Here is a 13,509-nt window from a genome sequence, read left to right as displayed (position 1 = left end):
TACTTCTTAGTTGTGTGGCCATGAATAAGTAGTAAATTTCTCCTTGCCTCAATTTCCTCATCTGTAAACTGAAGATAATAGGACTTAACCTCATAGGACTGTTGGAGGATTTAGTGAGTTAATACATGTAAAACACTGTGAACAGTGTCTGGCATGTCATAAGTACTCAGTAATTAATAGCACTTTTTTTTTAGCTTTTTTTTTTTTTTTTTTTTCAAGCTTGTATACTTTTTATTAAGTCAATACCCAGGAGCATTTCATTTTTATACAGAAACATTAAAAAAAGAAAGAATGGTAACAGTTGGATAAGTGAAGTTAGTAACCAATTTATAGACCACTTAAATAGGAAACCTTATTTCCAAAAAACAAGAGGTTTAACAATTATTGCTGGATTACCAAGAGTACTTAATAAAAATTCCAGAAAGCCCAGTGATTTGTGGACTGTAAACACCAACTTAGGGGGAAATAAGTACTAGAAGTTCTTAAAACTGAAAAGGTATGTATTTATATAATAAAATGTATCCAAAGAGTATTAAAGTTCATATAGTGAAAAGTCTTCCCCTGACCCAGAACTCCTAGCTCTTTTTCCAGACCCAAATCCTGTTAGCCCTTTTATGTCTCCTTTCACAATAGTCTTATGTACGTACAAAGATATATATGTATATATTACCCCTTTGCTTCTTTTTAACATGAATGGGAGTATGCACTTTTATATTTTACTTTTCTTAATAGCTCTTGGAGCTCATTGTGTACATATCACATTTGCAAAATTACCTAATATTAAAGTTACTTAATATTTTGTATGATTGTGCCATTATTTATTCAACCGATCTTCTCTTGGTGGAATTTTGGCTTTTAGTTTTTTGGCTTTTGTGAATGATGCTATAGTACTTTTTCATTTGGCAAGATCTATAAAAAAAAAAAATGCAGTTGCCCTCCAAAGAGGGTAGCTGTGTAGCTCCATAATTAAAAAAAGAGAGAGAGAGTGTGATGGGTTAAATTTGAAAGCTTTCCAGGTGGTTTTCAGTAGCATGCTTTGGTGGAAATCATGATTTTTAGGAAGCTTAAGTGGGGTTGTTGCATTTATTACATTCCTGCCTTTTCCCTCCCCCAACTTTAGTAGTCTTCATTACATTCCTGCCTGGGAAGTGTTCCCAGTGACCTGGGTTAGGCATTAAGATCATGGGAATCCAAGATTTTCCCATGTCTTCCAGCATGTTTGTTCACAAGAACAGGAAAACTTCTTCCTTGCAGCAGGGGAATTTTAACCACTGTCAGTCACTGGGAAATCTTTCAGTAAGGGCCTTTTGAATACAAATGTGGTCAAGGAGAAGAGAGATACCAGTAGGTCAAAAGGCAGTGATAATATCTTACAGTAGTGGGAGCCCTGGGTGGCTTGGCGGTTTAGCACCTGCCTTCAGCCCAGGGCGTGATCCTGGAGTCCCGGGATTGAGTCCCACATTGGGCTCCTTGCATGGAGCCTGCTTCTCCCTCTGCCTGTGTCTCTGCCTCTCTCTCTGTGTCTCTTATGAATAAATAAATAAAATCTTTAAAAAAAATCTTACAGTAGTGTATTTTATAGCACTTGAAATGCTTTCTCATTTGTTTATGGGAAGTAGGTAGGCAGAAAGGTAGAGTGACTTACCTGTTGTCATATATGTCTAGTAAGTACCAGAGATAGGTCTAGAATCCTGGACTTCTATGTTAGTTGGGATTGTTTGGGGCTATAAGTGACAGAAAATGTGTCTATAGTGACTTATACAAAAAGAGTATTATTGTTTGGAGGTAGGTGGTTAATGATCCTTGATCAATGTTCAGTAGCTCAGCATCGTTGAGGCCAACATTATTTTCTTGGCCATCCACTTATGTGCATGATAGCTGCTATATTCTAGCCATTGCATTTGCTTTTAAGGCAAGAAGAAGGGTCAAAGGAGAGGGCAGGAACAGGGTTGTGGTTGTATTAGGAAAGTTTTCCTGTGAATCCCTCAGCAGATTCTTTCTTTGTTCTCATTGGCCAGAACTGTTCATGGCTACTCCCAAGTCTGGAAGGTGGTGATCAAGGTGATGACTTTCGTTATAAGAGTAGGTGATTAATACTCTTGCTCTCCACTGAGCAGGGAGCCCAACGCAGGGCTTGATCCCAGGACACTGAAGATCATGACCTGAGCTGAAGGAGACACTTAACCAACTGAGCCATCCAGGTGCCTCTCCAGCAATTCCATTTTTAAGAATTTATCTTAAGGATAGAATTATGGTTGTGTACAGAAATTGAGCTACAAGGATATTCTTCTAGTGGTATCTTTAAAGTGAAAATATTGGGAAATGCCTAAAAATAGGGGATAAATAAATTACGGTACAGCCATCAATTGTTGAAATATCTATATGTATTGACATGGAAAAAGCTCACAATATGTGAAGCAGATTCATAGATAAGTCTGTATATACAGAAAAAGAATGAGAAACAGACTGAAATACTGTGGCATTGTAGATTATTATTTTTGTAAGAGTTTTTTTGGTGATCTAATTTCTTTGATGAGAATGTATTTTTATAATAAAATAATGCTTAAAGAAAGATACTTAATTTAATAAATGTGTATGCAAGTGATTACTGGTATCTACTTCTGTTCCAAGATACAGAATACTTTAAGTACATGTTGTTCTCTGGATGAAGACAAGTGGCTCATTGGGTTTCATAGGGGAACTATTTGCCAGTCAGTGTGTCCTTCAGGCTGTTTTTCAGACTACTTCCAGATATTTTCTTAACCATAGAGACCTAGAGTGGGGGCTGACTTTAAACCTACACAGGTTTCTTTTTTTTTTTTTCCCCACACAGGTTTCTACAGGACAGTGAGAACTTTGTACAGGAGAGTAGGGATGAACCCATATGTTTGACTTGTTCCTTTGACATGTGCCTTTTATGTTTTTTTGTTTTTTGTGTTTTTTTTTTTTTTTTTTTTTTTTTAGATTTTATTTTTAGCAGTCTCTCCAACCTACTTGGGCTTGAACCTACAAGAGTTACGTGCTCTACCTACTTAGCCAGCCAGGCACCTTCTTTTATATATTTCTTAAGGTCTTTCTCTTCATGCCCAGGAATAGTATTTTTATGAAAATATTTCTAAAGAAAGAAAATCTGTAGTTGGCAAAATGTACCAAGCTCTTACTTGAGATAAGATACTGTTCTAAGCACCTTGATGGATGAGGTATACACAAGTGAGTAAAATCAGTCCTTGGCTTCAGGAACTTGACAGCCTGCTAGAAGAGGCATTTGCATAGTTAACTAATATAAAATTGGATGATTTTATTTTAACTATGGCTTTGGAGAGGCAAGAATTAGTATGATAGGTGGAAATTGGCAAAATCTGTAGAGAATTGGATTAGACTTTGAATGATGAGTAAGATTTTTGTTAGTAGGTATAGAACTTAATGGTTTGTTTCAGAAATTAGGTTATTCAGAGCAGAGAGAGTGTAAATTGGATGGGAGAGGCTAGAAGTGAGAAAAAGGTAGACTGAGGGAAAATAAAAGAATGACTGTAAAACACTTGATATGGTGCCTACCTGACATGTTGTAGGTACTCACCAAACTTTGCCTCTTTTTAATTCCAATATATTTATCGCAAGGAGTGTCTTCAAGTTACTAAAAAAGAAAAGCTGACTTTGGGGCTCCTGGCTGGCTCAGTTGGTAAAGCATATAACTTTTAAAGAAAATTTTAAATTCAATTAAGTAACATGTAATGTATTATTAGTTTCAGAGGTTGAGATTAATGATTCATCAATCTTAAAAAAACCCACACTGTTCATTACATCACATGCCCTCCTTAATGTCCATCAGCCAGGTACCCTATCCCCCCTCGCTTCTCCAGCAACCTTCAGTTTGTTTCCTATGATTGAATCTCTTATGGTTTGTCTCCCTCTCTGATTTCATCTTGTTTTATTTTTTTCCTATGATTCTCTTTTGTTTCTTAAATTCCATATATGAGTGAGATCATATAATTGTCAACAATATGAAGTGGAGCATTTTTTCATGTATCTGTTTCTATGTCTTCTTTGATGAAATGTCTGTTCATGTCTTCTGCCCATTTCTGGATTGGATTATTTGTAGTTTGGGTGTTTAGTTTGATAAGTTCTTTAAAGATTTGGATACTAGCCCTTTATAGAATAAGAGATTTGCAAATATCTTCTGCCATTCTGTTGGTTGTCTTTTGGTTTCGTCAACTGTTTCTTTTGCTGTGCAAAAGCTTTTTATCTTGATGAGGTCCCAGTAGTTCATTTTTACCTTCATTTCCCTTGCCTTTGGAGATGTATCTGTATCTAGCAAGAAGTTGCTGTAGCTGAGGTCACAGAGGTTGCTGCCTGTGTTCTCTTCTAGGATTTTGATGGATTCCTGTCTCACATTAGGTCTTTCATCAATTTTGAGTCTATTTTTGTGTATGGTGTAAGGTAATGGTCCAGTTTCATTCTTCTGCATGTGACAGCCCAATTTTCCCAACACCATTTGTTGAAGAGACTTTTTTCCATTGGATGTTCTTTCCTGCTTTGTTGAAGATTAGTTGACCATAAAGTTGAGGGTCCATCTCAGGAGTTTCTCTATTCTGTTCCATTGATTATGTGTTTTTGTGCCAGAACCATACTGTTTTTTGATGATTATAGCTTTGGTAATAGAGCCTGAAGCATACGACTTTTGATCTTGTAATTGAGTTCGAGCCTCACATTGGGTGTAGACATTGCTTAAAAATTGAAAAAAAAAATCTTTAAAAAAGAAAAAAAAGAAAAATTAACTTTTAGTTTGTTTTGAAAAGTAAGATGTGTTGTCCAGGTCATTTTTAGAATGTAAATGTGGTAGTAAAAGCAAAGTAATTGCTGAGGAATCAGTATATTAGATTAATGTGCAACCAATTTCTTTCATTAAAAGGTGATCTTTTGAAAAACGTGACACGACAACTGGGAAAAACCTGCTCTTCTGTACCAAGGCAGGGGACAATGTCACAAGTTAAAACTTCCTATTCCTATGATGCTCCCACGGACTTTATCAATTTTACCTCTTTGGATGATGAGGAAGATGCCCAAAACATAGATTCTTGGTTTGGTAAGTGCTTGCTTTCTCTGGCCATTTTAAGGGTTAATGGCTTGCTTTGTTCTGAGTACCTTTCAAAAAATAGAAGGTAATGCAAGAAAATAACTAAAATATAATGCTTTTTTACACTAAGATACTTTATCATCCATGATATGATAGAAATAATTGAAATGCCCAATGTTTTAAAGATGGACTATCCAGTACAAATCAATGTTATTTTTGCAGTTAAGAATGATAAGTACTCAATCTGTTGGGATATATGGGAAAATCCAGATGAAGCAAAGTTAAGTGAAACTTTAGGACTCAAAACATGTCTGTAGTGTTGGCAGCCACATAAAAACTTGCTCTACTGTCCTCGGGCACAGAATATAATATTATAGCTAGGATATTGACATTGATGTAATCCACCTATCTTACTCAGATTTCCACAGTTTCACTTGTACTCATTGATGTAGTAAGTTCTATGTAGGTCATCTGCGTAGGTTTGTGTATCTACTTCCACTGTCAAGATATTGAACAGTTCTAACATCACAAGGATTCTTGTATTGCTTTTTTATAACTACAGTTATCTGCCTCTTACTTCCCTTCATCAATTCATAGTTAGCTAGAGGGATTATGCTACTCAGAACCCAGTCCCCAGAGATAGGATTGCCTGATGTTGGGTCATAACATATAATTTGACACAAACTCTGGTACCAGGCCAACAATAAATAAGGATGTGGTTATGTTTTCATATTACTTTGTAATAATATGGTGAGACCACTGATATGTCAGGCTAATAGTTGCTAGGGTCTCTTCATTTTATTCTTTCTCGTGTCCTTATCCTCTATATTAAAAAAAAATCAGTATGTGATGGAAGAAAAAAATGAATCGATTGCAGCGGCACTTATTGCTTATAAGGTAGTGTTCAAATGTGATGGTACATGCCATTTTCTTGCAAAAGGCCTTTTATGGTATGTAGTGGAGATCCTGAGAGGAAGGATCTGTTGGAAGTGGTGTTAAGGAAGGGTGGAGAAGAGGGCCAACTGTCCTGTGTCTTTGCTTTACTGAAATCCTGAGGAAAAGTGTGGGTTGTCTATTTCTAAGTTTCTTTAAAAACAAAATAGGAAATATTATTATATCATAATATAATATCTGTGCATATCATACAATACTATCATAATACAATGATACTATTAAATATAGTGTGGAAGAAAATAATTAGTCCCATTCTTCTTTCAAAACCATCTTAGTTCTATTATTTTCTATTCTCTTCCAAATACATCTTTTTACACAGTTGCAGTCAGAATATGCATGCAGAGTGTTATTGCTGGGGCTCACCATGTTCCTGAAACTTCTATCTTTGGTAGGCTGTTGGCAGAAGCTAATGTTTGGGCATAGCAGAACCTAAGATAAAATTCCTTGAGAGAGCCTAGCTGTGTTCCATTGTTACACACCCACCTCCTGCCACTCCGTTGAAGAAGAACCTCAACTCAAATAGACCATAAGATGTCCCTTGTAAGCCCTGCAAATTTTTTTTTTTTTTTTTTTTAAGATTTTATTTATCCATTCATGATAGTCACACACACAGAGAAAGAGAGGCAGAGACACAGGCAGAGGGAGAAGCAGGCTCCATGCAGGGAGCCCGACGTGGGATTCAATCCCGGGTCACCAGGATCGCGCCCTGGGCCAAAGGCAGGCGCTAAACCGCTGCGCCACCCAGGGATCCCCAAGCCCTGCAAATCTTAATAGCTACGGTTTTCTTTAAGACGAACATGATGTTTTAGGCCAGTTCATGCTTGTATGGTCCAAATGTGTATCAAGCCAAGATAAGTAGCTATTCACAATGCAGAGTCTGCACTTCTCCTTTACTATGATACATTGTTTAGTGTTGCTAGTGTTTTGGTGATAGTTTTGCTAGTTTTTACAGTCTATCTCTGACTTATAATGTGTACTCATTTCCTTTTGATCACTAGACCTTTGTTTGTAATTGCCAAATGATTTAGAAGTATACTAGTAGGGGGGTTTAGGGCCTAATTTAAGTGCATGGCACTGATTTATTTTGCTTCCATGCTGATTGTTTAAATGATGATGCTTTTACCTTTTCACAGAAGAGAAGGCCAATTTGGAGAATAAGTTTTCTGGGAAGAATGGCATAGCAGGGCTTTTTCAGGACAAAACTCCTCTGAGGAAGCCTAATCCTCAGCAAGCTATTGTCACACCTTTGAGACCAGGTAAGAAAGATCATCTTAGAGAAAAGCTCCTTGGGGACACCTGGGTGGCTCAGCGGTTGAGCATCTGCCTTTGGCTTAAGGTGTTATCCCAGGGTCCTCGGATCAAGTCCCACATTGGGTTCCTTGTGGGAAGCCTGCTTCTCCCCTCTGCCTGTCTCTGCCTCTCTCTCTGTCTCTCATGAATAAATAAATAAAATCCTTAAAAAAAAATGGAAAAAAACTCCTTGGTAGAATGGTGGAACACTGTATTAAGAGCCTGAGGGATCGGGGAAATTACCTAAATGCTGTATCCTTTGGTTTATTATTGGTGAAGTGAGCTAATTTATTTCATGGTGAACGTAACACTAATAATGCACTACACTTTTTAAAAAAAAAAATCTCTTGGAACTTAAGCTAACATAGACTTTTATTGCCAGAGGTGTAACTGTTTTCTTTTTATGACAAGATTTAACAAACCTGAGTCTGACTAGGAACAAAAGAGCAGGAGAGAAGAATGTATTCCTTGCCACTGTACAACAATTCTTTGAGTCATGTATTTGATTTTAAAAGATAATTGACATTTACACTGGTGGTTACTAATCGGAATATTGTCTATTTCATCAGAACAAAAGCATTTTTAAAGAGATCATACATCCTTAAAAGTGATTTTTTGAAATAATAGCTATATTTAGATATAATTCACCTGTACAAATCACCTAAAGCGTACATTTCAGTGTTTTTTTTTTTTATAGTATGTTGATAGAGTAGTTGTCCAATCATCACCACAATCAATTTAGAATATTTGAAAATTACTCTTAACAGATAAATCTGAAACTGGCTTCAATTAGACCATCAACTAGAGGAGCCATACCAGGAAATAGCTGTATTTTTAGTGAACTTTTCTAATTTACAAAGTCTAAGCTGCTAGGATGACTTTCAAATAATTCATGAGCACAGATGACATCTGTTGAATTTGGGATCAGGACAAGGACCCTGAACTTTTGCATCCATTATCTTTCTTACAGAAGGGATTAGAACTGTATGGCATGCTTGGAACACGTGTGGCCTGAGTGCTCTCTCAGGTGAATTTCATTACTTCATTAGGTGTGGCAGATTCTCTGCTCTTGTGCTCTTCTTGAATTGAAAGAATATTAGGTAATATTACCTAATTTATTTGGACTACTCTCCATTTAAGACTGTTTTGTCAACAGTGTGCCCCAAAGCAAGAGACTTCTGCTGGGTCTGTTATGTGCCAAGACCATGTACCTTGCTTACATTCATGTGCCTTAAGTCCCATAGTCTGTGTTTTTTCATATTACATGTTCTCACCTGTCTATTAGTGCTGTTCCCTCTGCATTTTAATATAACTGAAAAGTTTCTACTTATCATCCAAGGTCCAGCTCAAATACCCTTTTTTTCTCTGATTCCCCTGATTTGTGTTCTCAAAGTTCTTTTCATACTTCTATTTTAATTTTAATTTCCTATTGTGTTGCTAATACAAGGACATAAAATTAATTTTTATATACTGATCTTTTATCCTGCTACCTTCTAAACTCACTTATTAGTTTTAGTAGGTTTTTTTTTTTTATAGATTCTTTAAGAGTTCTATTATTTTTTAAGATTTTATTTATTTGAGAGAGAGAGAGAGAACACAAACTGGAGAGGAGTGGGAGAGAAAGAAGCAGACTCCTGGTTGAGCAGGAAGCCGGGGGGTAGGTGGAGGGGGCCTCGATACCAGGACCCTGGGATCATGACCTGAGCCAAAGGCAGATGCTTAACCAACTGAGCTACCCAGGTGCCCCTAGATTCCATCAGATTTCCTTTTTTTTTTTTAATAGGTAATTTTTTTTTTAAGATTTTATTTATTTATTCATAGACAGAGAGAGAGAGAGGCAGAGACACAGGCAGAGGGAGAACCAGGCTCCATGCAGGGAGCCCGATGTGGGACTCGATCCTGGGTCTCCAGGATCACACCCCAGGCTACAGGTGGCGCCAAACTGCTGTGCCACCGGGGCTGCCCTCCATCAGATTTCTAAATAGATGATCATGTCATCTGTAAATATGCCTTTTATTTCTTTTTCTTGCATATTGTACTGGCTAGAAGGATATTGGATAGGAGTGGAAAGGGTAGACATACCGATTGTTGCATTTAGGCTTTCACCATTAAGTATGATATGATGGGTTAGTTGGGGTGCCTGGGTGACTTAGTCAGTTGAGCATCTGACTCTTGATTTTGGCTCAGGTCATAATCTCAGGGTGTTGGGATTTAGCCTTGCATCAGGCTCTGCACTCAGCCCATCTGACATTTTCTTTGTAGAAAGAATCTTTGTAGAAAAGTTTTTTAACTACAAATTCAGTTTCTTTAACAGATACAGGTTATCTCTTCTTGAAAGAGGGTTGGTAGTTTGTATTTCTACTAGTTCGAAGTTATTTAAATGTTATTTAGAAATGTGTTATTTAATTTCCAAATATATGGTGGGGGCAGTTCTCGAAATAGTCTCTATTATTGATTTCTTGAGGGATTTAATTCCATTGCAGTTAAAGAATATTACTTTTGAATGTGTGACTTGAATCCTTTTGAATGTATTGTTTCATGGCCCAGAATGTGGTCTGTCTTGGTAGATGTTCTGTGTGTACTTAAAAGGGAATGTGTATTCTGCTGTCATTTTGGGTGGAGAATTACATAATGTCAGTTGAGTCAAGTTGGTTGATAGTGTTGCTCAAGTCTTCTATTTCCTTTCTTCTATTTCCTTTCTTCTACTGATCTTCTATCTAAGTGTACTATCCATTATTGAAAATGGAGATACTGAAATCTTCAATTATATTGTTGAATTGTCTACTTCTCCCTTTAATTTTTTCAGTTTTTCCTTCATGTATCTGTGGCTTTGTATATATATAACATATATGTAATATATATACATGCATACATATATGTATATATGCATACATGTTTGTAATTGTTGTGTCCTCTTGATGAGTTGACTGCAACATATTTTTGTTGATAAAGTTTTATTGGAATACAGCCATACACATTTGCTAATGTTATTTATGACTATTATATTCTTACTGATTATTCTGTCAATTTATTCCATAAACTAGAGAGACAGATTGAAATTTCAGGCTATACTTATGGTTTTATCTATTTCTTGTACTTTTTGCTTTGTGTATTTTGAAGCTCTGTTATTAGGTACATAAATATTTAGGTTGTTATGGCATTTTGAGGGATTGACCATTTTATCATTTTGAAAGGATCATTTTATCTCTGGTAATATTCATTGCTCTGAAATCTGCATTGTCTGATGTTAATATATCCATTCCAGCTTTCTTTTGATTAGTTTTAGCATGGTGTGTCTTTATATTTTACGTGCATTTATTTTGTAGACAGTATATAGTATATTTTTTTAAGATTTTATTTTTAAGTAATTTCTACACCCAACATGGGACTCAGACTTACAACCTTGAGATCAAGAGTCATAATGCTCTACTGACTGAGCCAGCCAGGCACCCCTGTTAAATTTTTATATTACATTTTAAAAAATTTTATCATCTCTGCTTTTAAATGGGGTAAGTGCCTCTATTGTAGCCTTGACATAATACACTATCGTTTTTTTTGTTTCTTTTTCTCCCCTCCAGAAAAAAAGCTTCTTTAGGGAATGAGCCAAATGATTGTTCTTTGGAATAAACAATGCATGAAATGTGTTTTCATAGCCTGATTTTTCTTTCCTGTTACTTGATTGGAGTTTTTTTCTTTCATCAAGGCTCAGTTCATAAGCTATTTCAACAAATGCTGTTTCTTCCATGAAGCCTTTACTTGGTGGTTCTTTTCTCTTTATTCTTTTTTTTTTTTTTTTCTGTTTCCTTATTCTAATAGTGCTTTTTTCCCTTCTGTTCCACAATAACCATGCTAACATCAGCAGAACTTATGATAAAATATCTCCTTCCCCTTCCCGCCTGTATAATCCCTTTTTTCAAATGCTACATCTTTTAACTCTTAGTGTTTTTAATTTCTGGAGGGGAGAAAAACTGGTGGTTATACCCATAATGCCTGATAATATAATTATATCAGCATTAAAAGTCAGAGATCCTTTTCTCTGTGGTGTCAACTTAGGCTGGCAGATAGACCTTAGATCCTACATTTCAGCTTCTACCAAAGTAGATTTTATAAATTGGTCTTCTGTATAAGATGTCACTGGACTTCTAGGCAGTGATTCCACTGCCTAGAAGGGATATATATACACACGCATGCAGTTTTCAGTCTAGTGTTAAGTCCTATTTATATGTATATATATGTTTCTCATCTCCAACTTATTTCCTTGGGATTTGAGTGCTAACTAGTTTTTGTTCTCCCACAGTTGAAAACACTTACTACAAAGAGGCAGAAAAAGAAAATCTGGTGGAACAGTCCATTCCATCAAATATTTGTTCTTCCCTGGAAGTCAAGGGAACCACCTCAAAAAATACTCCAGTGCAGCCTCAGAGGTAAGACTGTTTCAAGGCTCAAAGTGATGATTATATTAATGATGTTCAAAGAATAATTGTTAGACTATGTGTCCTATACTACATTAGACTCTTATATTACCTCATTAAATCTTCATAACATTTATGAATTGTAGATAGTATGGGTTGCAACTTACTGGTGTGACTATATGATAGATATGACAGATATTTTTTCCTGTTTATAGGTAATAATTAATTTCATAAGGGCAAGCATTGTATATTCTTACCATGCTTAACAGTGTCTGGAGGAGCAGAAGCTGAATAAATACTTGAATGAATGGATGGATCGGTGGATGGGTTAAGAAGCAAGTCTTGGCACTGGTGGTCTTAAAACATTCAATGTCTTTGTTGCATTTGCATCAGTATCTTTTTTTTTTTCTTTTTTTTTAAGAGAGAGAGAGAAGGGGGTTGGGCCGAGAGAGAACCTGGCTCCACACCGCATGGAGACCCATGCAGAGCTCAGTCTCACAACTCTGAGATCATGACTTGAGCCAAAGTCAAGAGTTGAATGCCCAACTAACTGAGCCATGTAGATGCCCCTATTGCTTTATACTTTGATGTTACCTAGAATATCCTCAAAGAAGAGGCATGACAAGTGATATTATTTATATACAGATAATAACATATTTTGTTGCTCAAAAGTGATGAAATTAACCTTTGTAAAGCCTCATGCTGGCATAGGGTATTGCCTTTTGAGGATAGTATCATACAAGCTTATCCTAATCTTTTTTGGTAAAGAAGCCCATTTTATGGTTTTTTAAAATTTATTTTATTATTATTATTTTTAAAGATTCATTTTAGTTGAGAGAGAGAGTGAGCGTGCGAGTGGGGGAAGAGGAGAGACTCTCAAGCAGATTCTATGCTGAGTGCGGAGCCAGACACCAGGCTTGATCTCCGAATCATGAGATCATGACATGAGCCCAAATCAAGTGTTGGACACTTAACCAAATGAACTACCCAGGTATCCCAAGTGAAGAAGCCCATTTTAATCAAAGAATTCTATAAAATCTCAACCAACCATATAGCACACGAGTCTTAAGAGATTGCTACTGGTTGATTCTGTGGTTTCTGTTCCATGTTCATTTGTTTGTCTGTTTATTTATTTATTTTAAAGATTTTATTTATTTATTCATGACAGACAGAGAGAGAGAGAGACAGGCAGAGACACAGGCAGAGGGAGAAGCAGACTCCATGCAGGGAGCCTAACATGGGACTCGATCCTGGGTCTCCAGGATCATGCCCTGGGCTGAAGGTGATGCTAAACTGCTGAGCCACTGGGGCTGCCCGTGTTCTGTGTTTAGATTGTGAAGTGAAGCCTACAGAAAAGGGACCTAGTGTCCTATAGATTTCTTCAGAATTTGGGATAATGTTAATGTCTTCATTTCTCCATTTTATATATAATTACCTTTCATCCTGTCTGAATTTTTTTTTTTTTTTTTTTTGGACTGAATTCTGAATGGATTTTGGAAGTGATGGTTTAACAGGAATTCAGCTGCCCTCAGAGTTAGACAATCTGGATGGTTTATTGCTTTGTTTCATTTATACAGCAGGTACTTCTACCACTCAAAATCTCAGCTTATTGAGAATAACCATATCCCTCAGGCTTCTTGTCATAAAGGGCCAAATGGGATGGTACGTGACAGTACAGTAAATGATAATGCATTGTGAAAATGCATAATAAGAGGTAAAACATTAGTGCCATTAATTTCAGATCTCCGAGTTATCTGAGTCCAGAGTTGCCTGATCTGG

At 36.4% G+C, this 13,509-nt stretch overlaps 1 protein-coding gene across 7 annotated transcripts in view; it reads left to right on the top strand.

Annotated features, from left to right (window-relative positions):
- The window catches only part of TPX2 (TPX2 microtubule nucleation factor), a 59,944-nt gene that overhangs the window by 8,778 nt on the left and 37,657 nt on the right, over positions 1–13,509 (top strand). For all 7 annotated transcript variants that reach the window (XM_072736151.1, XM_072736153.1, XM_072736152.1 and 4 more), the window contains 3 exons: positions 4,910–5,083; positions 7,162–7,284; positions 11,616–11,742. In XM_072736151.1, coding sequence (XP_072592252.1) covers positions 4,978–5,083; positions 7,162–7,284; positions 11,616–11,742 — 356 coding nt within the window. In that variant the 5' untranslated portion in view covers positions 4,910–4,977. The remainder of the gene's footprint in view (positions 1–4,909; positions 5,084–7,161; positions 7,285–11,615; positions 11,743–13,509) is intronic.

The sequence above is a fragment of the Vulpes vulpes genome, chromosome 14 (genome assembly GCF_048418805.1).
Source record: "Vulpes vulpes isolate BD-2025 chromosome 14, VulVul3, whole genome shotgun sequence".
Classification (NCBI taxonomy): Eukaryota; Metazoa; Chordata; class Mammalia; order Carnivora; family Canidae; genus Vulpes; species Vulpes vulpes.
The sequence above is the reverse complement of the archived record's forward strand: the minus strand, read 5'-3'. Positions and strand labels throughout refer to the sequence as shown.